At 41.3% G+C, this 27797-nt stretch overlaps 1 protein-coding gene across 5 annotated transcripts; it reads left to right on the plus strand.

Annotated features, from left to right (window-relative positions):
• Window positions 1–27495, plus strand: ttc7b (tetratricopeptide repeat domain 7B). Of its 5 annotated transcripts, XM_085442634.1 has the most exons (24): window positions 1–199; window positions 3027–3181; window positions 3270–3345; window positions 3438–3530; window positions 3804–3967; window positions 5592–5713; window positions 7125–7203; window positions 9589–9764; window positions 9936–9999; window positions 10098–10235; window positions 10364–10552; window positions 10683–10800; window positions 12654–12711; window positions 13023–13095; window positions 13269–13429; window positions 13523–13639; window positions 15329–15430; window positions 16123–16220; window positions 16507–16785; window positions 18836–18886; window positions 21489–21629; window positions 23040–23242; window positions 25209–25282; window positions 25722–27495. In XM_085442634.1, the coding sequence occupies exons 1-24, from the start codon at window positions 79–81 to the stop codon at window positions 25867–25869; spliced, it is 3000 nt and encodes a 999-aa protein (XP_085298760.1). In that variant the 5' UTR covers window positions 1–78; the 3' UTR covers window positions 25870–27495. The 5 variants fall into 5 exon arrangements, with proteins under 5 accessions (XP_085298760.1, XP_085298761.1, XP_085298762.1 ...); XM_085442635.1 differs by lacking the exon at window positions 18836–18886; XM_085442636.1 differs by lacking the exon at window positions 15329–15430 and having other exon boundaries at window positions 2–199.
• The last annotated feature ends 302 nt before the right edge of the window (window positions 27496–27797 follow it).

The following is a 27797-nucleotide window of genomic DNA, read 5'->3' on the forward strand; positions in this document are numbered from 1 at the left end:
ATGCTGGGGTTCACCCAGCGTTAGCTTGCTCCTCCGGTGGTGTTTTGGTCCAGTTGGCGCTGCTCCTCACTCGCCAAGATGACAGCGAGGAAGTCTGGTTCACGACTGGAGATAGAGATAGAGCGATGCCGCTCGGAGGCCCAGTGGGACAAGATTCCAGAGTTGGTGCGACAGCTCTCGGCTAAGCTGATATCAAACGGTAGGAAGTGTGCCGGGTTTCTCCGCTGTTCGTTCATCCAGTGTATGGGGCCTCCTCCCTGGCCTCAGTCCTCGCTACTTCCTGGCAGAGGCAGCCGATGCTGGGAGTTGTCGCCTCTGCTTAGAGCCAGTTACCTCGTAAAGACTTAAGAAAGAGATGTGACAGGTCTTTGTTAAACTTTAGGAAGGTTTGAGTTTAAAGATGTGAACAGTTTTCGCTGCTGTGATTGAGTTCCTGTGTTCTGACAGCTCAGTTTCCTGTCACGCAGAACTTCATTCAGAAATGTATCCATTTAACGTTGGATGTGTTTGACTGGTGTGGAGGATCAATAACGTTTTATGAATTGTACTTCAAGAAACATCGCTAGAGTAAAACGACAGATTTATCTCACATTTTTTATTTATCTATTTATATTTTTAAGCTCCCTGTCCCCTTGCCACCAGTTAAACCGATTTGGGGCGCTATCGGGGTACTTACTCGATACTTTAATAAATTAATATGACCTCTGCCAATTTTTATTTGTGCCGAATTTTCCAGAAGGTTATAGTTCTAAGTTGTACCCCTTAACATTTATTTAATGACGGCCATGCGTTTGCTGAAACCACTATATATTTAAATGTGGTAGTTTTTCAAATTCTCTCTGGTTTGCTAAGATAGCTACAATACGTGCTAGCTGTCAAACCGCTTTCTCAGGGTATCAGTAAACGACAGTGTGATATTTTAGTTTAAAAGATAAAACCAGTTAAGCAAGGCTGATGTGTTACTCACGACAGACTTTTTTTTTTTTTTTAATTCTTATTTTTATTTTTTTGGTTATTATAAAAGTTACATGCAAGAAGGACTTTCTCACTTTTCTTAATGACATTTGAATGAAATGAAAATAAGATGAGAGATGTAAACTACTTTAACAGAACTATAGTCAAACTCATTTATATGCCAACCTTTGTCATGCAATTTAAATGTGCTTAGTTTTTATGTTTAAACATCATTATTGTTACACAAGGAAACGTTGGTTTATTTTTTTTTAAACTTGTATCATTGCATCTGTAAAGGATATGAAACTGGAAATGAGAGAGATTTATTGTGAGATTTGAAAGAAGCAGACAATAAAGCAGGAACTCTGTAAAAACACCTTAACTAAAAAAAATTAAAACTGTTGTTTCAATTAAAAACAACTAAAATATAGTAGTGAAGAGTAAGTATAACTGTAAAAACAAATACAACTGTAAACAGAATCCCAGTAAACCTGTATCTTCTGCCTGATGGGAGAAGACTGAATAGGTGATTTGCAGATTAGGCAAGGTCAGTGGTGGTATAGTGTGAAGCTGTGGAAAATAGACTGCATCCAATGATCTTGAGAGCTATATGTACTGCTTTTTCAAGCTGTTGTTTGTCCTGATTGGTTGTGCTTAGCTGTCTTGGTGGGCTTTACTAACAATGACAGTGGTGTTCATGTCCCTTGATAACTATTGATGTATAGTGCTGCCCAGGAAGCGGAAGGACGAGACCCTCTCCAACAACATGGCCAGTGGTGGAAAAGGAGAGATGTTGAACTATTTCCCTTTTAGAGTCAACAGTAAGCTCTTTAGTTTGAGATGTGTCGAAGGTCCAACTGTTGTCTTTTCACCACCTCATCAGCTGCTGTTCCTCACTCCAGTATGCAGATTCCCTTCCTGTCACAGATAAGACTTACTGCAGTGATATCATCAGTGAAGTTAAAAGAAGCGGAGGCATTTTCCTGTAATTATTTTGGCCACTTAGTAAACAAAATAAAACAAGCTTTGTTAAATTCAATTTCACGTATATGAAAAGCCATAATTGGCCTTTGTTTAAGCTACAACCCCTTTAGTGAGCACCAGATTGTTTTTGTATAACAGAGCATAAAAGTCTGTTCATGATGTCCTGAAGCCTCAGGATGTTTCGTAAGTACCTAGTAAATTCAAGACCTAAATTCAAGTCCACTGTAGACTAGATGTGGATTTGGGGAATCACCACTGATAGTATACAAAAGAAGGAAGTAGCAACTATCACTTTAAACACAGGTTTGGTCTCCACATTTTTGCATTTTTATCCAGCACCTTTTTTGTTTGTTTTGGAGTCATTAGTGAAGATATTCAGATCAGAGCCCGGAGTGCATAATTCTGTCTGGTATGTGTGCAAACAAAGCAGTGTTTCTCCGTGTGCAGATTTGCCATTCTCACTGTAACCCTGAGTAGTTTCTGAATAACCATTAAGCCTCAGTTCATGCATCATAATTTACACTCGGGGTGTTTTGAGCCCCTGTTACGTCCATATTTTCTTCTGTGTTACTTCTTTGCATACTTTTATGGCATTAATTTAAGTCCATGTTGCTTGGCAGATATTTTGCGTGAGCGTACACAGGTTACAGGGTTTGCCATTGTTGGCATGTGGTTGTAGCGACAGCTTGGCTATAGGAAGCTTAGATCAAAGGATAAAGTAGATGAAGGCACTGCATGTACTGCATTGATGTTAATGCCTCATTGACAAACTCAGGTGGTTGAGAGAGAACTTTAACCAGGTGTTCACCCTGCATTAGGCCTTAAAGTCATAAGGCAAATAATGAATGAAAATGGCACACCTTTACAGGTGAGTATCCAAGAGGAACATGCAAACTGCACACCAAGCAACCAGAAATAGGCAGGTTAGGGAGAAACCTAGTGTAAGACAAATAAGGATTTTTTTTTAACTGGGTCTCATGCTCATGAGCATAATAGATCAACTGTAAGCTCTCAAAATGTTGGAGACATGCTGGATGAGGACAAGAGGATTTGATGGCATGGTTGCTCTGACCTCCTGATTGTTCCAGATGACCTGGGCGAGCTGCTGTTGGGTGAATGTAAGCTGCAGACGTACCTGAAGGAGAATCCCATCAAGCAAGGTACAAGTCCCAGGGTCCAACGGCCAAAACTGCTGGAGGTCAGGAAGCATCTCACTGCTGCTCTGGACAGAGGAAACCTGAAGGTAACCACTGGGCTGAAAATCAAAACTCCGAACACATCCTTTATTATTTATTTATTTATTTATTTATTCATTTATTCCTCTCTTCTAGCCGGATTACATCCAGGAAGCTAGCCTGTTAATGGCCAAACTGTGCTATGTGGAGGGAGAATACAAAGATGCTTTAGGTGACACACATTTCTCATATTCGATATTTTTTCCCCCTCATTTTAGTGAATAAGTAGGTCAGCTTATTAATACATAATTCGTGATTTGACAGGGCACTACAGCAAGGTGAACCTGGACGACATGCAGCTGGCTGGAGCTCCTGTGTACAGGCTGTCTATGATAGCAGAGTCTTATGCGACTAAAGGTATACACAGTCCTTGTTTGTGTCCTCCTTAACCTCACTTAAACTGTCATCAAGCTAATCAGCACTAATCTCTGCAGCACCTCTTCTCTCCACACGGTGGCAGTGCAGTGCCACAGATGTAAAAAGAAGCCGCAGACTGCACTGTTTGTCTTTGAATGTGTTTAACTGATTTCATCTGGGAAAACATTCATCAGTGACAGTAGGTGATGGTGTCAAATAGGGCAAAATGTCTCCCAGTCACACCATGTTTCTTCTTCTCTCTTTCTTCCTCAGGTTTGTGCCTAGAGAAAGTCCCAGCTGCTTCACCGTCTCTATCCAATAAGAACGCCGGGTCTCCGGCGTCCAACAGGAGCATGACCGAGCGGGAGCAGGAGATCATCACCTGCTACGAAAAGTCTGGAGACATTGCTTTGCTCTATCTGCAGGAGGCCGAGAAGGTGTGTTGTCATGCTGTGATGGCTTCACAGAGTGCAGCGTTTTCTCTGCGTGTTGTTGTTTTTCACTGTCCTTATGGGCGTGTGATGAACATCCTGCTGACTGCGTTCGAGTTTGACTGATGCGCCACCGCCCTCGACGGCCAACTGACAAACAAATCTCTTCGTCTTTATTTGCCGAGAGCACAGGCTGAGCAAACTGCAGTAAAACTGAGAAGGATGCAGCTCAAATATTCCAACCTGGATGTAGTGATACTTGTGAGAAATTCAACAAAACGTGTGCAATATTACAGGTGCTAGTTAAGGAACACTTTAACGATGTCATGATAATGTATTTAAGACATAGATGGGAAAACCTTCTGTTTATTTTAAAGCAGAAAAGCAGCTTATCAAATGCTGAAACGGGAGATATTTGATTGTTTGTTGAGACTCTAATACCAGAAACTTGCATAGCTTATCTTTTAACATCTTTCTTATTAGTGTTTTAGAGTTGAGGGGCTGTACAGCATGGAAATATACTTTTTTTCTTTAAACAACAACACTGGGAACAGTGGGTACATTCATCAAATCACAGAGATGAAACTCTTAAGGGAATGAACTAAAGGAACATTTTTTTTTTCCCTCCAAAATAATCTCTTTATCTCTCCTGGTGTGCAGTCCTCTTATAATGCACTCCCTGATCCTTAAAGTATTTTACTGTATTCTAGTTTATATTCAAAAGTATGCAAAGCAGCTTTCAGACTAATTTCCTCCACCTTTTGTGTATATATGTATATATAATATATAGTTATAAGAGATTTTTTGTTTTTAATTATTGTTTTCCAAAACTACCTTATCTGTCTTTTGTTGTCTGGTGGTTTGCACGTCTTTAAACATTTTTAAAACTCCGAAATAAAAAGAGAGTTAATAATCAAAAAGGAGAGAGAGCAAATGCTGCAGTACCAGATTTGACTGTTCACTTGCTTATTTGATCGTTTTCAAAAGGAGAAAAGCACAATGTCAATAGTCTTTCAGGAGTGGTCCGGTATTTTTAACACCGTTACGTTTTCTTAAACGTGGACTCCTCTGACCCTGAAAGTTAAATGTTAAAATTTGACTGCTCCTCAAGAAGTTGTTTCAAGCTTGTTTAATTACGTCCAAAAAGACCGTAAAAGGAAGTATTTAGTAACCACATTTAGTTTTTCGATATAGCCTGATATCAGATTCTTTGTCATATATTGTGTCTTTGTGACACACAATATATTTCCGGCAGGTGTCAATTTTTGGACTGCCAATGAGCCAGTTTAGCACCTGAAGTCATTTACTAAAAACGGACATTATAAGAGAGAGACATGGAACTTGAATAATCCTGAATTGAAATTTGTGGAAGAATTCTGCAACGGGAACGATGGTTGTGGAAGTTTAATATTCACTGAGGGACAAAATCAAATCAAATAAAGCGGAGGTTGAAAAATCAAAGTAAAAATCAATAGAAGTAAACAGTTAAAAGTCATGCAGTGATTTCCACTGCAGAATCGTGTCTGTTTTTTAAATGCAGAGCCGCCTGAGATTAAAATAAGTCTTATTGATTCAGGTTAGGAGGGGTTGAGTAAACTTCTCGTTCTTTTTGTTGTTTGTTGTTGCATAGGCGTTGTCAGCAGGGATTCAGAACCGCAGTCCAAAGCCTGGCCCGACAGCTCAGGACCAGGAGCTGGGCTACTTCCTAGAGACGGGCCTTCAGAGAGCCCATGTCATCCACTTCAAGAATGGGTAAGGGGGGTGGGGAACACATGGTGGTGAACCTGAGAGATCAGACAGGAAAGTTTTTACCTCTCTGGCTCTTGCTGATGTTTTTTTTTCTTTTTTTTAAAACCTTAGCAGCCCTCTGTGGGCATTCTTCACTCATTCAGCAGTTGTAGTGTTACAGAGCTGCTGACAGGTGGAATAAAAGCAAAAAAAAAAAAGTGTGAACATGGTTAAGTAACGTTCACGGTTGAGCTCAGAGCAGTTCACACAGCGGTGTTGCGCTAAATGCTGCTGGTGGTTTCAGTGTTGCAGCAGCTGCTGGACGCCTCATGATAGTCTCTTTCCTACAGGGTTTCTGTTTTTTGTTATTTGTTTTTTTTTTCTTTCTTTTTACTTATTGCTAAATGATTGTTTTTGCTGTGAAGCAAACCAAAAATATGTAGACAGTATACATACTCTGTTTTTGTAAATATTAAAGTCTGGCCTCAGGTACAAATATGACATCACGCAGCAACTTGTCATAGTTTCTAGGAATAACATGGTTTCATTTGAAGCTTCTAGCATAAAAAAAAATGCCTCACACAGCATTAAATGTCCATAAAAAATATATTGTGTGTGTATATATTGGAATGTGACTTTAAATAAGGCCTGTTACTCTTTAACTTTCCTGTCATGTGTATGGCCAAAGGTTTAAAAAATTAGGTCATCCTGTGTAGAGAGTTTCTTCTGCTTTTGGCTTTGCATGATGTAAATGTGGGATGATATGGTTTGAATGGTTAAAGATTTCCAGTACGGAAATCTCAGTCACATGACGTTGCCTGTGAGCAGAAAGCCCACCTGCTGGTGGCAGCAGTAGCAGCCAGTCAGAGGAATGTTAAAAGGTTGGTGGAGCTGAAACGGTTTAATTCAAACTTAGAGTCCCCACAATATAAAAACAGAATTATTTTAAACTGATAGTCATGCAAAGATATTCAGAGAGTCCAAGTATAAAAACATGGAGCTGGAAATTTGTGTCTGAAATTAGTGAGTTTATATTTGCACCATTTTCAAATTGTTTAAAAAAAAATAGTAAATGATGTGAAACAGTATGGTCTCCTAAACAGTTGTGTTCTGGTGCATGCATAGGCTTGCTTTTACAAAATGTAATCAGAATAAACTAAGTAAGTGGAACCTAATTCAACACCTTTATCTAACTGTTTCTGTTTGTTTCCAAGGGGAAGCCAATGAAACTGAGCTAAATCAACTTGTTTCAGACAGAAGATAAACAGAAAAATTGGGATTATTTTGAACTCTGAATCATGCAAAGCTACTCAAGTGGTCAAAGAAAACCAATACACACAAAATTAGGCGAGTATGTGCACTGGACTCAGTGTTGTTCAGCAGCCAGTAATATTTTTTTTTTTGTCTTCCCTGTTTCCTGTCTCCATCATTGCAGCAACCTGACACAAGGTGTGGGCAGGTTTCGAGAGATTCTTCGGGCTATTGAGACCAGAACCACCCAGAACCTACGAATGGTGAGGAACAGTTTATTAACACTTAAGGGAACAGCTTGGAATTTTTGGGGAACATAATTGTTTGCTTCATAGGTACTTTAAGGTACTAGAAGTAAGATTTTGTTCTTGTTTTTTTTTAAACAGTTCAAACTGTTGTTGCACATTTAAGCTGACAGAAGTCAAACTGAAAACATTTTGTGCTCCAGAACTTTAGTTTTCATGGGCGTGCTATCATTTCACCTACACTGACACATGAAATGATGACTCTGAGAATGTTTGAAGTAGAGCTGGGCGATATAAGATTTTTTTCATATCACGATATGTTTTTTTCATTTCAGACGATAACGATATCTATCACGATATAAGCCAAATAACTATATTTGTAAGATTTAAATGTGCCGTTGCTCACAAGTAAAATGTGAAATAATCAGCAGCTTGTTTTTATTTAAATATTTATTTCCCATAATAAGTTCAACAGGGTAGATGTACTTAAGGAACATGAGACTTTTTCAGATAGATAAAGGCAAATATTGCAAACTACACAAAAGGCAGCCGCTAAAGCGTTTAAGTTTCAAAATAGAACAAACGAAACAGACTAAATTGTCAATTCCACTTAGAAACAAAATATTAATTCTAAAAATAAATTGTTTTACAGAAGAACAGACAAAACTGACTAACTTTTGTCAATATCAAATAAACTGAGAACTAAAAGGAAATTCTCAATCTCTCCTTGTTGTATAGCTTAGCTTTTCAAACAGTTTTAACAGTTACTTTAGTCTGACAAAAGCCGAATGACGAATTAGCGCTTCCAGTCAGAGACTGAGGCTACGTCCACACGTACACGGGTATTTTTGAAAACGGAGATTTTCCGTTTTCGTTTTAAAAAAATAATCCCGTCCACACATAAAGGCAGAAATGAAGGAAAACGCTGCTATGAACATGCCAAAGCAGCAGGTGGCGCTAGATTCCTAACCGTGCAGAAATGTTGGCCAATCTAGAAGCCTCGGTGGGAAAAAGTAAAAGCTGGGGCATAGAAGCAGAACCGAGTCGTATGTGTGGACGGACAGTAACTGTGTGTATATGTAAGCATTTAAACACTGCAGAGAGTAGAACAGTATTATAGAAATTCATTAGACCGAAACAATAACGTGGCGCACAGTGTGACGTCAAAATGCGCACATCTTTGACGCTGCGTTTTCTCCGTTTTTCTAGTCCACACGTAAATGCAAATACGGAGTTTTTAAAAATCTTCGTTTTCAGTGACCAAAAACGCCGTTTAAGTGTGGACGAAAGGTGCAAACGCATAGAAAAATCTGCGTTTTCAAAAATACCCGGGTACGTGTGGACGTAGCGCATGCACCAGTTTATTGTATTTCCAGACTTGCTTTCGGCACAATTTACAGTGCGCGCTACTCTGTTTTTTGTCAGACTTGAAATAGCCGAAATACCTTCACACTACGGAACTTCTTTGGCTCTTCTGTTCGACAATCTCTCCGGCATTGGAACCATCATCTGTTTTCTCTTCGGTCACGCTCGGTTGATTTTTCTAGTCGGCACACTCATTTCCTCCATTACCCGGGCGGTACGGTGGCTGGCTGCTTCCCAAACAAATACACATGTGCGCCTTGGCACTTGTGCTGTAAGTAACAAGTCACGTGACGTGACACTGCGGCTGTGATTGGTTCGGCTCTGCGTTACTTAATTTGGATTGGCTGTTGTTTTTGTTTTGTTTTGTTTTTTTGTTTTTTTTAGGACAAGGACAAGAGCGGCGAGGTCTATCGCGATAGTTGAATTTTTCTATCGAGAAAAAGTTATATCGCGATACATATCGTTATCGTTCTATCGCCCAGCTCTAGTTTGAAGCAAAGTTAGAGTTATGCCTCAGCGAGTGGTAGACAGAAGGAGAGAGAACTTACACTGCATGGCACTGCTGTCCACAGATTTTTTGATTTGTACTTCAAAAGGAAAACTGTTTCTAAATCTGACCTCTAACAACAATAGTGAGGTTAACTAATGGTCACTGACACCAAAATTCAAATGATTTATATCTACACATCCCCAAAGTTGAAAGTCAAACACTTGCCCAACAAACAAATGACAGAGCCCAACGCAGAGGCTTCACCTGTTTTCTGTCTGTGGCAGCCGACTTTAACTTCTTCTCATCTTAGCAACAAGTAATACGTTTAAAAATTTCCCAAATTACTCCTTTAAACACGTCACTTCTTCCACAAATTGCACCACAACTGTATCGTCTGTCTGTCTCTCTGTTGGGAAGAATCCCAGGACAGGCTGTTAGATCCAATAGTTGTAAATTTTTATAAGGATGTACGTTAATGACGAAAGGGTCCAGATTAAAGCCTGTGCTGTGCTATAAGAAGTTAATATACAAGTGTTGTGTTCGTACAGACCATAGCCAGACAGCTTGCAGAGATCTTGCTCAGAGGAATGTGCGAACAGAGTTACTGGTCTCCTCTTGAAGACCCACCCGTTGTGTCGCCCCTGGACGATCCGACACGCCAAGGACACACTCATAGCAAGAGCTACAGCCTAAGCCGACGCCCACGAGTGTACTCGGGAGAGAAGTAAGAAGCAAAGCACTCGGCGTGGATACCAGATTAAATCTGCTGCCAGTGTACTTTTCCACCAATTTGTTCTCATCACTTTTCTCTCCATTTTTTCCCTCCCTTTTTTTTTCCCTCCCTCTCATCCTCGTCCAACTCCATCGGCCTCCCGCTGCGTTCCTCTCCTCGCAGTCTGTTTTGCCCTCAGGAGAACACAGAAGAAGCATTGCTGCTGCTGCTCATCAGTGAATCCATGGTGAGGCACAAACTCTCTGCAGAGTAAACCATGCCAGAACACTGAGCTGGTTTTTCCGTATTCACACCTATGCATACGTGGGCTTTTGTGTGTTTCAGGCCAACCGTGATGCCGTCCTAAGCAGAATTCCTGAACACAACAACGATCGGATCATCAGTCTGCAGTCGGCCTCGGTGGTGTATGACCTGCTGACCATAGCTTTGGGCAGGAGAGGGCAGTATGAGATGTTGTCAGAGGTGAATGACCCCTCTGTAGACCGCAGTCACAGTGACTGTGGGGATAGTATTTTCACTGCTTTTGTTCCTCAACAAACGTTGGTGCCTAGAGACATCCCAATAAAACAGAAAAATGTACTATCTTTCAGTGTTTGGAGAGAGCCATGAAGTTCGCCTTTGAGGAGTTCCACTTGTGGTATCAGCTCGCCTTGTCGCTGATGGCAGCAGGCAAATCAGCTCGTGCCGTTAAGGTTCTCAAGGAGTGTATCCGCCTGAAGCCCGATGACCCCACCATCCCGCTGCTGGCCGTAAAGCTGTGCATCGGACCTCTCCACTGGGTGCGAACCGTACAGCTGAGCTGCCCTGTGAGGGCGGTTTGTTAGTTCTTAATATAACTGCCTCCAACATGTTCACCAGTGTCTAACTTTCTCTCTCTGTTCCTATAAATTTCCCTCTGTCATTATTCAGCTGGATGAAGGAGAGTGCTTTGCAAAGATGGTGATTGACATGGGAGAGAAAGCAGCTGAATTCAGAGCCAAAGGCTACTTGGCTATAGGTTTGGTTTACAGCCTCAAAGCCACTGATGGTAAGTCTGTTCAGGAGAAGTTCCATCTCCTGAGTCATTTTCTTGGTGCGAACGTGTGAGCAAGATTTTTATTTTTTTCTGGGTGAAAAGAAATCAGGAAAAGCTACAAGTTTGCAAACTCATTGGCTGATTTGGACCAGAGTTTTTTTCCAGCCTAGCCCAGGTCAGGAGGGCTTTCTCTTTTTTGTGATTTTGTTTTTTCCATCTTTCAAATGGTTGTGCATCATCAATTTGTCCCTGCTGCCTACTATGCCCCATTTCACACTGTTTAAAAATTTAAATTGTAGGGTCATTTTAGGGTCAGGAATTCAGTTCATGTGCAAAAGGCCATGAAAAGACTTCTAAGAAATCCATCACAGCACTTCATGTATGCAGGGGCGTGGCTAAAAATTCTCAGCTGCAGACCTGTCACCAGGGGCCAGTGTCGGGAGATGTTTTTGAGCCTGTTAGTTTGTCTGTTATGACACCTATTGCCCAACAACAGCACAAACACAAAGAATTTTTGTTTGTAGTGAAGTGAAGTGAAACTGAGCGATAACAATGAAAATGTTTGATGGGGGTTTTTTTTCTTTTCTTTTCTTTTTTTTTTTTTGAGCTCCTTCTTCTTCGCGGTGAACTCGATGCTGCTCTTTCCCGTTCAAGCAACTTTCAACCACTAAATATGACAAGCAAGGGGTGGAGCTGTATATGAAACTGGGCGCTCATTGCAATGATCATATCTGTGTAATCTTCCTTTGTAACACTTAAACAGACCAGTATTTACAAAATGGTCCTAATGGTTTAGACAGTATGACCTGAAATGAGCAACTGAGGCCATAAACCAAGGTTTACGAGGTCCTGACCGTTTTCGATGAGGTTTCTATGGGCTCATAATTCCTTTTGCCCCCTGGTGGCCATTAAAATGAATGCAGGTTTAAGGTCTTCACTTTTCAGACCCAGATGCTGCTTCCATCTTTTTTATACATTTATTTATGCATATTACTTTGATCTTTAGTGGACCAGACCAGTGAATATCGTCTTTCTGTCAGTGTAAAGAAGTTTAACTGCACATTTAATCCCTGCGATATCTCTATAGAAGAAAAAGAAGTGCAGTTTAAGCACCACACCTCACTGCTCTATTTAAATGAAAGGAGTGTGTCGGCACGACTCTTTGGGCTTAAATTGTAAGAAATGTGTAAAAATACAGAAAAGGGTCTGGTAGCTCAGAGCCCAGACTGTCCTGTAATTAGAAAGCGGAAGGCTTTTGTTAATTGCCAGAAAATGCCATATTTTATTTATTTTCCTGTGGACACGTTGTCATTTAGTTGTTTGTCTATTGCTTCACAAGTTTTGTGTTGTACAAATAGCTGTGTAGGAGGTCTTTAGCACTATCACAGGCTTTAAAATTTATAAAAACACCGTTAAAAGTCCAAAATTTTTACCCTACTTCACAGTCCAGTGGTCCTTATGTTTGACACCCCTGTTGTATACTGTGCACGGTTGCAAATTTATCACACCTTTGCTCACTCTGAGTAAATTCAAAGTAAGGGAAGTGTGAGTCATAGTTCTTTAAGTCTATGTTGAAGCCATGAGTTCTCTCCTCATTTAAAATCATTCACCTTGAGTTTTCAGCCACTTTTCAAGTGGTTTTGCTTTTGGGTATGTGTGCTGTCAGGGGACTCTTTTTGTTTGTGATGAGTATGATGGCAGATCTCTATAGAGCGCTTGCTTACATGAGGCGATGCATCATCTGTTTCTGTTTCTGGCCCGGATGTTTTTGCAGTATGAAAAGAAGTGTGCAAAAAGCTGCAGTGATTCATAATCAGTGTTACTGTAAAACCCATCGGTGTGTTTGTGTCTCTGCATGTCTTTAGCGTCATTGCGGAGCACACAGGAGGAATACCAGAGGAAAGCTTTGGGAGCCTTCCAGAGGTTCGGACTGAGCTATGATGCTCTGTTTTCTTTTTTACACTTTAAACTTACCACCCTGCCAAACCATTACATTATGCTTTTGACTCATTTGAACCTTCGTGCTTGTGCTATGACTAATCTGTGCGCAATGTTTGGCTTTGACATTATTTATTCCCATAAATATGGTCAGCATTTGCTTCCCTTTTCCATCCGTCTTGCTGCAGCGCTGACCTTATTTTTCCACTGGGATCTTTAAAGTTTTATCTAACCTTATTTAATTTTTTATTTGCTGCCTCTTGAACACAACATCTCCTTTCTCTTCTCATCTGTAGAGCTCAGAGTCTGTCTCCAACTGACCATTTGGCAGCCTTCTACTTGGCGCTGCAGCTTGCCGTGTCCAGACAGGTAATGCAATGTACAGTCGTAGCAAGAGAAAAGCAACACAAGTGTTTGTGACACTAAAGGCAGACGTCCAAAATCAAAACTCCAAGGAGTTGCACATATTTAACAAAGTGCTTTTTATCCCAAATGTTGTGAAAACCTGTAGTTTGTGTACATATGTGTGTGTATGTGTGTAGATCCCCGAGGCGCTAGGCTATGTTCGACAGGCACTGCAGCTTCAAGGAGATGACGTCCACTCCCTTCACCTGCTGGCCCTGCTTCTCTCTGCCCAGAAACACTACCACGATGCTCTCAATATCATAGAGATGGCTCTCTCCGAGTACCCTGAAAACTTCAAGTGAGCTCACAGACCTCACACTGAGGTTTTTTTTGTTTTGTTTTTTAATTTAGCTGGATCAGGCTGATTGTGAGTTTGTGTGTGTCTGTGTAGTCTGTTGTATACCAAGGTGAAGCTGGAGGCTATGTGTAGAGGACCCGAAGAAGCTCTGCTCACCTGTAAACACATGCTGCAGATCTGGAAGAGCTTTTACAACCTTACCAACCCAAGGTATGCACACACTCCCCCTAGATAAAAACACTACTATTTCTACTACTGATAGAAAGTGGTAGAAATATGGTAACAGTGATGATAGAATTTACAAAATGCAGACAGGCAAAACTAGTATACCATCAACACCAAGGTGCAAGATGGATGACAAACCAGACACCAGATGGTTAAAACCATCATGTAATAGAAGGTGGTCACAGATTTTTGTGAACGTCATCTCGTCAGGCAGGTGGTTTCAAATCCAACGGGCCTCAAACTAGCAGCAGATGTAAGTCTTAACTTTGGAAGTCGAGGATCTAAAGATCGATGAAATGTTCAAGTCATACATAAATATTACAAAACACGGAGCCTGTGGCTAGAAGGCAGGATTGGTGTCATGTGTTCTAGCAAAACCAGTAAATGTCCCCAAAAAACCCCTCTGCTGTATGTCAGCCCCTCCCAAACTTAAGAAAAATACTGCACATGGGAGTAAAGTCACAGCGGGAGGTACTCGCTTTCTGTGAGTCGTCCTTTTAATATTCAGTGTGTTCCAATTTTGATTTTTGATGATGATTATCCAGTAACGCCTCCACCAAAGTCAAGAGAAATAAAATAGTTATTATTTGGTCAGATAAATGAACAATAACACATGGTTCAAATCACATGGCTTTGTTTTATTGTTGTTTCCTTTTTATAGTCCCTTAAATTTTGAGAATCACTGCTTCTCTTGTTTCTGGTGCCGTAACAAAACAAAGAGTTTGATCTTTTTTATTTGTTTGCTTTTATTTTAAATAATTAAGATATGGTGCCAATAAAAAAACAATAACTATACCTGATTTAAATGTTACTATCCCCTTTAAGGTAATATACTTCCAGATTATTACTTGTGATCAGCGGTTTAAAACCAAACAAAGTGCATCAGATGTTGAGCACCATGATGTCATCCCCCAGGGTAAAACTGGGCGTCTAATCTAATGTCTTGAGGAGTTGGAGGGAGAGCATTTGTAACCGAGGCAGGTGGCTGTGATTTCTCATTTCTCCTACTCTTGAGATTGAGCTCCCTGCGGCTTTGACCTCTATTCCAAAATAATATTAAGGTTGACGGGTCGCTGCTGTGAAGATCTGAAGATGCAGCCCTCGTCCTAAATAAGCACCTTCGTGTGGTCATAGTGGGACCGGTGTGGAGCTCTGAGATAGGTGCAGAGGTGTGCAAGGAGACTACCTTGAAGGATCTGGCCACCAAATGTAACATTTTTAAGACTTTTAAAAAGAATTTAAGACTCTAACTTTGTGAAGACTGGATTACACTGAACTACCAACTGAGCACTTTCATGGAGAAGCATTTAATTCATTCTAATGGTCTTGGCATTTAAAAATGCTATAATTCCAGGCATGTTTGGTGATGTGTACTAAATAGCTTCTGTGGACAAATATTAGTTAATAACATAAACGGTCAATAAAGTTTACTGTTTATGTTAACCTGATGTTAGGTTTGTTTTTAATTTTAATCAAAACCTCACTATGTGAAAACATAAGCTGGTATTAGTTTATATTTATGATCCTGCAACTCTTGCCCTAATTAAATGTCCATTTAGTAAAAAATTTTTAAAAAAATGTTTTACACGCTTGTTTTTGCAAATTTTCTGAATGGATTATCACATAATTATGAAATATAAGACCTTCCCCGACTCTCTCTGTTGATTCTGACAGTCTGTGGAGTGACTTCTTTGTGAAGAACTTGGGAATTTTCTGCAAATATCCAAAGGATGTGGCATTTACGCCCGCTCCCGAGTGCCGCTCCCAGTGCCAACAGTGAGGAAGTTAACATTAGCTTATGAATGGTGTCCACTAATCACTAATGTCAACAAACAGGCACAACAGGAACACAAAAGAAAAAGGAAACACTGATGTGGCTTTACATATGGCATTTAATCCATAGTTTTCCAGACTACAGATCACTTTAAGCCATCTTTTTTTCTGGCTAATGTTAGCCAATGCTAGTAATATGCCTAATTTCTTTGTTTTTTTTGTCTGTGTGCATTTGTCCCATTTAAATGTTTCAATCATCAAACAGAATTTAATACAAGATAAACATAACCAGAGTAAATACAAAATGCACTTTTTAAATTATTTCATTTATTAAGTGGGGAAAAACCAACCCAAACCTGCCTGTTCCTGTGTGAAAAACTCTTCGCCCTCTAAATCTAATAACTGGTTGTGCCATCCTTGGCAGCAAGAGCTGCAATCAAGCATTTGAATAACTGGCAATGAGTCGTTGTCTCTTCATTAATAACACAGTTCCCTTGAAGCTTGATCTAACTAAGAAAACAAAAGGTAACCAAGGCACTAAAATGCTTTATCTCCTTGTTTTGGAGGTCATGTTTGCTCAGCAGCTCAATCCCAGGCCGTGTGTGTGTGTGTGTGTGCGTGTGTGTGTGTGTGTACTTGCATGCGTGCGGATGTGCTTTTTCCCTTTGTTTACATCCACGTGTGTTTCGTGGCAGTGATTCGGGGCGTGGCAGCAGTCTGTTGGATAGAGCCATAGCAGACAGGCGACAGCTCAACGCTATGACCTTGCCTGACTTCAGTGACCCTGAGACTGGTAGGTACAGACACCTGAAATCTACGTGCTCAGCGTTCATCAGTAAACATGGAGTCAAACTTGTTTAATTATTCTCTCTCCTCTAATGGTCATCCTGATGTCTTTTTTACAGATAGCAGAGGGAAAAGTCTATAAAAGAATCTGATTTCTTTTAACTTAATGTATAAACTTTAAAAAATGGGAGCATTTTAAAAAATGTTGTTTGAGAAAAGGTCTTTTTGTTTCTATCCTTTCTTTAATCCTTCATTAATTTCACTCATTTCTGTTTTATTTCCTCCTTTTTAAGTCTCAGGTTCTTCCTCTTCGCTCTCTGGTTTCGAACCAGTCTCCCCTACCTCCCCCTCCACCATGTCCACCGTCTCCTCCCCGCTGTCTTCCCCTTCTTCCCCTGTCTTCATCTTCCAGCCTCCCCGTACTCCTCTGCCTCCACTCCGAAAACCATCTTTCCGCTCTCCTCTTCCTTCCCTTCCCCCTGCCCTTCCTCCTCCTCCTCCACCTCCACGCACAAAGACCAGGACTCACTCCTTCTGCAACCACGCCATAGTCCGCCAGCTGTCCTCCAACTGTAATCCTCCTCCACGTCCGCTCTGCCTGTAGCACGGTGTGGAGACTGACCACAAACAGATGTCATCACTAGTTACTTTTGCCTGTTTCTGTGATTTTTGAGCTACATATGTTATGACTGCTGTTAGTTATAACATCATAAAAATTTATGTCCAGAAACACGAATAGAATTAAAGATCCAAACTATATTATGAAGCACTTCAGCCTCCTGAGAGACCAGTTGGATCTCTGTCATGCTCATGAAGTCATGAAATTTCCTGTACTGCAGAGTACTGTCAGGCCAAGCTGTATTACTTTAATAATGCTGAGAAATTCACTGATATTTAAAACTATTTAACTATTTAAAAAATATTTTAAAATGACAGGGGCAGCACCATTTCCTGACACATTTAAATCCTCCTGGATGTGGTTTTAAGGCAAAAGAAAAATCTTAAAAGTTAAAAAATGCTTCTGTATTTTTTGGAGAAGATATTAATTACCTGCTTTGCAATTATTTTCTTACTTAAAGGCATCACTTGTTAGTTCCTGGCTTAATATAATGTGCCCATAAACCACCAGCTATCTTTGAACTCTTCGATATCTAAGAAAGCTCCTCTTATGAGCAGCCACATCCTTCTTGTGCTTTCACCCGCACTGATGCTTGAGCGGATCGTGAATTAGAGAGATTTGTTTAAGCCTGGACAAAGAGACTAAAGAGACTAACCATTTTGGAGTTTTGGCAGAGACAAACTCCACAGAGCTGCTGTAAATCCTGGCATGTTTGCAGAAACTTTGATGTGGATTGAGTTGAGTTTTGATGCATTTGCTTTGCTTATTTTGTGACTTAAACATGCGCGCACACACACACACACTCATTTTATTTAGCTAAAATTTATTGATCAGATGGGGGGGAGGCAGTTTATGTTATAAAGGATTTTTTTCCACAGATCGCAGCTGCACTTTCTCTGCACCTCTGTTTTTGTTTTTAATAATTTTCAGTGTTTCCATCTCAGCCAGCATTAATTTGTCGTGCTTCCCAGTTTCGATGTTGTCTGTCCTTGTTGCCATCTCTCTTACTAATGATAATAATAATGGTAATGGTTGTCTTTTAGATTATTTTTCCCCGCAGGCCACAGAACGGTGACAGCTAGTCGATCATCATGGTTACTGAAAATATGATACATTCACTTTCTTTAGGAGATTTTTGAATGATTAGTTCATTAAAAAGCTAATTCAAATATGCAGGCGCACCACATCATGAGGTGTAAAATATAATGTTCCTCACCAATTTTTGAAACAAAAAACCTGTCATGACTTGAAATATGGGCCTTCTCGACATTTTGGTATTTAAAAAACTTTATGGCACTAACTACTTAATAGGCCAGTGGGTGTGCATTTATGGAGGACTGACTCTGCCAAACGTTTAAAAAAAAAAAAAAACAGAAAAAAAGAATGAATGACTCAGTAAAATGAAGTAATTTGCCAATAAGCAAACAAACTAGAACATGAATAGTGTTTTATAGCACATAAAAATTAGCTTTTACCTACAGTTATTTTAAGTATTCCTTTTAGTGCATTTATTCCTACAAATAATCGTTATTTACTGATTATTTTTTCTTGACCTAAATATTTCAGTATTTCCACACATACTGATTTTTTTTATTTTTTTATTTTCTATACATATTGTTTTTTTCCATCTATGCAAAGAAACAGCAGCGCTCTTATTTTGAAAGTTCAGTTACTGCTAATTCCATGAGAATTCTTTTTACTTTTTTTTTTTAATGTAGTTATTCACAGTTTGGTCTGTTTCGGTCCTCCATATTCACATGTTATTCACATCAAATTTCTGTCATTAGAAAGGGTGCATGAGTGGAAGTGGCTCGCCTGCTGTCATGTGGTCTAAAAGTGACTGTGTGAAGAATGAAAACCCCGCGGGGTGCTGCAGTCTACCCTCTGTGGATTCTTTTGTTTTTTTTCCTCATCGTGCTTTGGATATTTCTTCTGTCTCTTCCTCTCTTTCAATCATTAACAGTCGTCTTTCTGTTTCTTTCCATCCCTTCGTTTTATTCAAGGCGGCCTTCAGGACGCTAACACACTTGGTTTTTCCTCCATGTTTTCTGTTTGTAAGTAGCCATCTAACCTCCATCTTTTCTTTTCTTTTTTTCCCCCCCTCATCCATTCTTCCGTCATTGCTCCCCCTTTGTCCCAAGAGGTCCAGATATGTGCCATATTCATATGACGAGAGTATGTGCAAATATCTTCTGCTTTAAGGTGACATCTGCAAACAGTTTTATTTTGTTTTTTAAATCATGCTGGTGGCTGATCCAAATGCCCACAGTGAGTTAGAAGGAAGAGCTCAGGCATCTTTTGCATGTTGTCACATTAAAGCAGCATGAAGGTGTTCAGGAAACAACTTGTTTGGATTGTTTTAGAGCACAATCCAGATGAGGGTCTTATTTTCCAGCACACAGATGTTATTTCTGATGCGTTTATCCTTTTCGGTAACGTGAAAGAGAACAAAAACTCACCAGGAAGCAGTTTCCTTCTCACGAATGTGATGGTAGTTGTGACAGTAACTGTTACAACAAGCTCGAGGCAAATTGCTGACAGATGCTCAAGTGTTGTAATCAATTTACTTCCCACAGCGGTTTGTGGGAAGTTGCACAAATGAGGAAGTGGTGCAGTTTCTCATGAAAGGCATTATCAGCTCTGTACAGCTGATATCCTTCTCTGTATTCTGACACTTAGGCTAACGATCGCATCTTTCACATGATGTCAAAGTACCGCTTGTGTCAAATATGGGTCTTTGCAAATTTTTGCGTTATTTCAGTGAGTGCCTTCTGCCTGACGCCCTCAAAATCAACTTTGTACCATAACTTACAAGCTAAGTTTAACCTTCATACCATGGAATTTGGCACTATTTTGGTGTTTGTTTATTTTTTGATAACTGAAAAGCACATTTAAGTCCAGAAGGAAACACGGGTTGAAGGTGAGCCTGTTATCAAACTGAGGATAAAAAGAAGACCTCGTTTTGAGCAGCCACATATCCCACATGGTAATCTGACCCTTGCAAATTTAGCCAAGTTTGTTTTTTGGGGGTTTTAAAAAAAAATTTTTTTATATGGATCGAACAAGCTGTATCGAAATATTGACTTACACCGATCAGCCTGCCCCAGCCTACTACTCTACAAACCCTGATGACAAAACCTCAGTGACCAAGTAGGGCGTGGACTCTGCAGTGTTTTTTACCAGAGGAGTCATTAAAATACTTATTTAAAGAGGTGGCAGCAACACACCACTGGAAAACATTCAAACACACCCTGACATCTTCGTAGAATCACAACAAGCATAACGTGCAACAATAAACACTCCACGAATGATGTAAAGTCCAACACAAACAAAGAGCAGCACACACAAACAGTAAGACCTGCGGGTAGAAACAAAAAAGAAAACGGCAGCTGGAGGAGGATCGGAGGAAAGGAGGTGCACAGGAGCATAGTAAGCAACAGATAGATGATGGGGAGGTCACAGGGTGACAGATCTGAAGAATCTAGAGGCAGGGAACACTTTGGGCTTCATGTAATCTGTAGATCTATAATTCAGTGTAATTCTGGCGTATTTAATACATTCATTCGTGCAGACCTCCCTCTCACTGGCCAGCTCCTCTAGGGATGGAGGTGTTCACTGGCCTTCCCTGGGCCTTATACATTTAAATCATCTTTATACACATCCAAATGTGGATTTGGGTAAAAATCCATATTTGCCATCTTGCAGTACAGAAACAGGCTTGCAGACAGACGATGTACAGAGAAAAGTGAAACAAAGTAAGACTAAAATAAATCAAATAAAGCTTCAAATTACCGAAACAAATTCCACCTGCAGGCTGAAGGTGTTTATTCGCCATCATCGGCTTAATTTAGGGAGCGCTACACGCCATCCTGCCCGTGTTGTGCTGCGTTCGGCTGGGCTGCTGCATGGTGGCGTCTAATAAATTACTCCACAGCAAACAGGATTCTCAGCTGAATCGAGACATCCTTTTGCCACGTAGTCCCCTCTTAGAAATCGTTAACATTCAAATCTTCTCCTTTTTTAAAATATTTTTTATTATTCCTTCAGTCAGTGAAGGGGACGGATCAGATTAAAGCAAGCTGTGTTCATTTTAAATTTAGAAAAAGACTCTAAGAGGCACGTTTTATTCATTTTTAATCCCTTTAGGTTGCAATGCATATGACAGTTTAGCGAAACAAAACAAGACAAAGATCAAATTTTGTGATGTGTAAGGGGGTCGTTCTGTGTAGCGTTGTGATACGTTTGGCTTTTGTGGACCTGCTTTTCCTCCCATGCTGACCCCTGTAATAGTCCGCGGATACGCAGACCATCACAGCGACGCTTTTAGTTACTAATGAGCAGAGTGATGCAGTTTTATGCATGATGGTGACACTAATTCGTTGTAACTCAGGGCCCTAACACTGTGTGCCGCCGAGTGCTGAATGGCGTGGACTTATTTTAAGGCTTGAAAAACTGTGTGCCAGTGTGGACTCCAACTGTTTACTGCAACCAAACACTGCAGAACCACAGTAATCAGTGGCCTCTGCTGTTGTTTTGTTCAGTTAAAATCACCCTGCATTGTGGCACATGGCTGCCTAACACTGCTGTTGTAGTGGTTAGTCACAAAATTTGGAAGATGGTGTATTCGTCTGTGATGGTTTGATTTCCACCCTCCAGGTTCGGTGCACGCTACCTCAATAGCAGCCAGTCGTGTGGAGCAGGCTCTATCCGAAGTCGCCTCCTCTTTGCAGAGCAGTGCCCCCAAACATGGACCCCTGCACCCCTGGATGACCCTGGCTCAGATCTGGCTCCATGCAGGTATCCTCTTACTCATTCGCAGCGCATGCATGAAAGTTATTTTATGCCTTAATAATTAATCATTTTGTAACTGGCCGTCAAATACAGCAGGGCACTGTCTGCTCACCTCTTGTGGTCGATATTTGCTTCATCAGAGAATCAGATATGAGGTCAGAGTGAGTGCACCGGCATCAGCCTCCAGGACTTTATTGAAGAGCAGTTTGATTAGATATCTACTGGATATATTAGATTTCCCCTCACTTGAGCTCAGATTCTGATTTCAGCGACCAAGACAGACTGCGGTGTCCACACAAACAGACACACACACTCGGGCTGAGGTAGTTTGTCCGCCCGTTTATCTGTCCAGCTGCTTCCTGTCAGGGTTGGCCAAACTCCAGCCCGGTGATATGGCTAATGTAATCAGCCAGTTCAGGCTCATTTCCTCCGTCTCTACTCGTATCATTCTGTCTTCATCACACCAGCGCAGTGAAAGCCTCAGCTGGGCATGAAGTGAAGAAGTCTTTTTTTTTTTTTTTTTTTTCTGCTCATGCAGCTTGAAGGGAAAAATGTTTTTATCCTTTCTTATTTTCTGCATCATGTTAAGAGTATCGCCGTGTCCGTGCAGCAAAAGCAGTCCAAAAGTCACATTTAATTAGTCGTTCAAACAAACAAACGCACATATGTGCAGGACATATATGATGACGGCAGGCCAGTGGCGAGATATAGATTACACGTCAGGCATCAGCTCTGAGCCCCTTTTTGTTTGCAGTGGTGATGGACAGGCTAACAGATGAGGTCAGGCAGGAGTCTCTGTGGACGATGATGGACTTTGAGAGTAGGGAGCAGGTGGAGGAAAGTCTGGGGAGGTGGAGGTATGCTCTGGAGTGAGGAGGAATGGAAGTCAGTAGAAGAAAAACTGAATATATGTGTGAGAATGAGAGAGAGAGAGAGCAACGGGTGTAATAGTGAAGCTGCAAGGAGTGTAGGTAGAGAAGGTAGATGAGTTTGGAGACAAAGTTAGGCTGAGATCGTTTTTTGGACATGTGTGGAGGAGGAGTAGCGGATATACTGGACAAAGGGTATTGAATATGGAGCTACCAGGCAAGAGGAAAAGAGGAAGACCACAGAGGATCAGTATGTCAGTAGAAGATGCTGGGATAGGGTGAGATGCAGGCAGACTGTAGCCAGCCCCATAGGGAGCAGAAAAAAGAAGAAGATGATGAAGAATGTCACATTACATCCACAAAAGATCAACAGATACGAGAGATCATATATCATCAATATGTGTAAACTTGCACCGAATGGGCTTCGGGTGCTTTGAGGAAAAACATGGAACAAAAATGATCACAGTTGGAGGAATTTGTTTTTTAGCCCTGGAGGTTCACAGTGTTTCTATCAGTTTGAAATTCTGCGTGTGTCTCTGTTGAACAGCTGAGGTGTACATCGGCATGTCAAAACCTGCTGAGGCCACGGCTTGCACGCAGGAAGCCGCCAACCTCTTCCCCACGTCCCACAACGTCCTCTACATGAGGGGGCAGATAGCCGAGCTGAGGGGCAACATGGACGAAGCCAAGCGCTGGTACGAGGAGGCCCTGTCCATCAACCCGACTCATGTCAAGACCATGCAGAGACTGGTAAGACACTCTGTCCTCCACCTGCCTGCCTGCAGTGCCCTCACACCCTGACGGGTTTTGTGTGTTTTTATGTAATTACCTACAGTCTGCCGGGACGGTTAAACCTCACCTGAGGAGAGCAAGTTTGTTTTTTGTTTTCAGTCTGCTCCGTCTGCCCTTGTCACTCATTCACTCATGTTGGCAGGCCAGAAACAAACAGACCTGCTGATGGAGAGAGTAACACACAGAAATTCTCTCCAGTGACAGCACGGCAATGGCACCTGAAGGCGGATCAGTACCTCAGTAGTCAGTGTGTCCATCTGACCCGAGTGCAGATTAAAATGTTTTCATGCATTTGGAGGCTTTTGACAATTTGTGTAGTTGGTATTTTAGCTTGAAAACTGGATTTTGTCTTGGTAATTGTGGGGAAAGTTTCGAGCTTGCATGTGTGTCTGCAGGAAAAAGATGGTGTAGTTGAACATGCCTATAAAGAAAATTGGCTTTTTCTCCAATTTATTCAGCTTAGTTAATGTTAAGTGATAATCTAGCAATAGATGAAAAGAGTGAAAATAATAAAAGTGAAATAAAGAACTGAGCTGACTGACCCACGGTGGACCATCAGTCTGCAAAAGTTAAATCAGGTAAATCAAAGGAAGTAAAAGCCGAGACTAAAACGAAAAGCACATGAAGAGTACTAAAAAGAAAAGGAGAAGAGATTAAAAGTCCAGTTATGGAACAAAGAGAAGAAAAAGAGTAGGTTGGAAAAAAAATATGATGCAACCTTAAGTTAAGAGCAACTAAAAACAGGAGGAATTCATGTTTATTTATGAAAGTTAAAAACAACAGGAGTTCAGTCAGAGTGTTTTCCAGTCACGAATAAACAGAAATAATCCGGACAGGATTCTTGGTGTGCCTGGCATCGTTATTAGTTTAAAGGGTCTCCTTCCGGGCTACTCTGCTTATACTCACTTTTTGATAATCTGCGGAGGTCATGAGGCAGTGAAGCAACCCCAAACCAGATGATTTCATCACCTGCAATGACGCCAACTTACAAAGAAGAAGAAACACTTCCCTCATCATACTCACTCACACTACTGTAAAAAAATGGACGGCAACCTCTTTGTGACTGGAAGAAGTCGGAGATTGCCAGTTGTGGTGATCACTGGGACACCCTCGATCTTCGACCGCTTTCGATTGGGGTCGCCTTTTGGGAGGCAACCTGTCTCCAGACTTGCACCAACTGCAGTCATGTTCACAAATAATTTGGGTCACGCTGTGGTCTCCAGCCACTGTTTTCCATTGTTCTGTTTCCATGGGGTTAAAATTCTGTTAAGACACGTGGTTGACAATAAGACGCACAAAAAATGGTGGGTGGCACCGAAAAGCACAGGTGTCAAACGTAAGGCCCGAGGGCCAGAATCGGCCCGGCGGAGCCTGCAAGAGTTTTATTTTTAGTGGACAGTCTCAGGAATAAACTACCAAAAGATGAAAGTTGGCTGTACGTGGCCACCCGTGTAAAAGCAGTTTGATATTGCTGCTGTAAAGACCAAGTGGCCACTCGAGGAACTGCACATTTTGGCACATTAGCTGTGGAGGTGGCTGTCCCTCAATAATACCCTGTTGAAGATTACTTCCATTAGTTTTTCCCATTTGCTGAATTTGATCTCCATAGCTCTCATGCAAGGAAAAAAACGGAGTAGAGAGCTCAGACCCAATGAAAATCATCATCTTATAACTGGAAGTGTGTAAAATACGGCAGGTAGTTTGCGGTAGAAGATAAATGACACGGCGCACTGTGTAAATTTGAATCTCTGGTTTAAATTCTTCATGAATAATAAATGTTAAAAGTGAGAGGAGGGTGGCTGTTACCGATATTAAATGTAACTTTAGAGCTTCTTTTTAAATAAAGCCAACTGCTGAATCATTGATACACAGCATGATAAAAAAAGGGGGATGTTCTCTTCTTCTCTTGTTTTCTCTGTTGCAGGGTCTGATCCTGCACCAGCTGCAGCGTTACAGTCTTTCGGAAAAGGTGCTGAGAGACGCCGTGCAGGTGAACAGGTGAGTTTGTTTGTGTTTAAACAAGGTAATGTTTGTACGTTTTCTCCTTTAAGGCACCTGTGGTTCAACATTTTTCTATTTCCTCACTTCTTCCTCTTTCCTTCCCACTTCCTCTTACATCCCTTTAATTTCTCCTCTTCTTTTACTTCTCCTCCCTCTTTCTATGCTGCTGTTCTCCTCTCATCCTTTTTTCTTCCTCTTCTTTTTTCTTTGCTTTCCTCTCCTCGTATTTCCCATCTTCTCGCTTCCTCACTTCTCTCCTTGCCATCCCACTTTCCACCCATATCCCTCTACTCTCATCTCTTCTTCCTCCACTTCTTTCCTTCTCATCTTCCATGTTTTTCCTCTCCACTATACTCTTTCCTCTACTCTTCCTTCCCCCCTTAAATTTGTTTCTGTTCTTCCTCTTGTGACCTCTTCATCCCTCTGTCCTCCTCAGCACGGCTCACGATGTGTGGAACAGTCTTGGCGAGGTGTTGCAGGCTCAGGGAAACACCGCCGCCGCCACTGAGTGTTTTCTCACCGCCTTGGAGCTGGAAGCCAGCAGCCCCATCCTGCCCTTCACCATCATTCCCAGAGCGCTATGAGAAAAACACAACACAGAGCATGCCTGCATGCCACTTCACAAACACACACACACGCACAGACCTGTGAAAAGGTGTACTGCCAAACCCTCACACACACATAAACTCAGAGTGTATATAGAAATGCAAAGAGTACAAATAAACAGGCTTCCCTCTGTCTACCCGTGCTTCCCACAATGCCTTTCTTGTGGCCACGTCTACGTGAGTGTGCGTGTCTCTTTCCCGCGCTGCGTGTTGTCTCCTTCGTCAGATTCCGTTCAAATCATTATTCTCAGAAGCCTGAAAGTTGTGTTTACATGTTGTTTAGTCCAAATACACACATACACTCTGAGCAGTTTTAACATAAATGGATTAGATTTCCTTTAAAAGCCAAATATGCATTTACTTGGTACTGTTCACATCGATGCAGCAGAAAACACTCTTTCAAAAGTGGATGCAAGCGCCAAAACCTGTCCGTCCCACTCCCTTCCTGTTTTTTTGTTGTTTTTTTTTTTTTTCTTATGATGATTTACGGAGTTCAGCAAGGTGAGAGAGCACCATACAATTTAGAGCCACCAGTGGACCCTGTTTTCAGTGGGTTCATGTCTTCATTGTTAATCCCTCTCCCTGCCCTGCATCTTTTCTGCTTTCTGATAATTCATCAGATAAAACTCTGTGTAGTCTCTGTGTTCTGCCCTCACCTGGTTTAGTCAGTGATAAATATTGCTGTATGTATATGCTTGTGTTTTTTTGTTTGTTTTTTTTGTTTTTAACACTACAAAAACTCAATCCCATTTTATATGCACGCACAAACACTATAGATCGCAGCAGATCGAGCTGGGGGTCAAACCACTGAGTATTGCCTTCACTGTACTGTAGCCTTGCACCCGTGTTAGCATTGTTAAAATTTGAAGACAGGAACCCACTGTAGTAAATTCAGACTTCTGAGTGGTCAATGGTGTTTGACTCGACACTAAGATCATTTTCCAAAAGTATCTGTTACACTTTTTGGTGCTTGTATCCACTCAGGAAAGATGCTCGTGTAATGTTATCTGCATCTGCATGGAGGGGGATCGTTGTTACTGTATACCTGGCTCAGGATCAGCCAGGTCTTTAAGGTATCCAGCGGAGCATCGACGGACTTTCACTGAGAAATAAATCGGTGTAAATGCCAAACCTCGGGTTGCGTTCGCCCTCACGGGAAATCTGATTTCCTGCAGCTGATTTTAAAGTGGTTTTGTGAAGTTTTTAAGTGAAAAATCAAAGTGCCACCTGGAGCAACTCAAACGGCAGCAACGTATAATCAGCGGGAAACTGTTGGAATCTGTGCCACATCTTTCCTCCAGAAATCAGATTTTCTTGTTGAGCGCAAATGCACCCGCAGTGATTGTGTTGTCTTTGTGTCCCATCACCAGATTAATATTTTTATTTCGTTTTTGATTATAAATACAAAGAATTATTGCTGTATATTTCATTGTTCCACTAGTGTATTATTATTTTAGAGAGTAAATTATAACTATTTTCTGGAGAATGATGTTGCTTAGAGAGAGTGAGGTATGAAAGGACATCCTCCTGAGCTCAGGCAGTGAGTCCTTTGTGCTGTAAATGAATGATTATGAAGACCAAGATAATAAAAGTGGATAAAAAGAAGATGTCCGATGCTCTCTGGTTCTCGTGTGTGTGTGTGTGTGTGGTACTCCTCCTGGCAGCGACCTTGGGGTCGGCGGTGTGTGTTACTTTCTCAGGTGTGTGTCTGTCAGCAAATCGACGCGTGCTCCTTTGTGTGGTTTTTATCAGAGGATTACAGCGCTGACAGGTTTTGTCCTGGAGTGCCAGGAAGCCCCCGCTCGGTCTCTCCCGCCCGCCCAGTCCTGAGGTCTCTGCTGGACTCTCAGGTGTCACTAGAGGTTAATCTCTCATAAAGGTCATCACCAGGGTCCAGGTGTAAACGT

Source organism: Copadichromis virginalis, linkage group LG19, assembly GCF_057382275.1.
Source record: "Copadichromis virginalis isolate Kocher_CV1m ecotype Utaka linkage group LG19, C_Virginalis_male_GT1.1, whole genome shotgun sequence".
Lineage (NCBI taxonomy): Eukaryota > Metazoa > Chordata > Actinopteri > Cichliformes > Cichlidae > Copadichromis > Copadichromis virginalis.

Coding starts and splice junctions, on each gene's coding strand:
- ttc7b (XM_085442634.1), top strand. CDS start 79: ATGACAGCGAGGAAGTCTGGTTCACGACTGGAGATAGAGATAGAGCGA. Junction 200..3,026: donor GGCTAAGCTGATATCAAACG/GTAGGAAGTGTG, acceptor TGATTGTTCCAG/ATGACCTGGGCGAGCTGCTG. Junction 3,531..3,803: donor AGAGTCTTATGCGACTAAAG/GTATACACAGTC, acceptor TTTCTTCCTCAG/GTTTGTGCCTAGAGAAAGTC.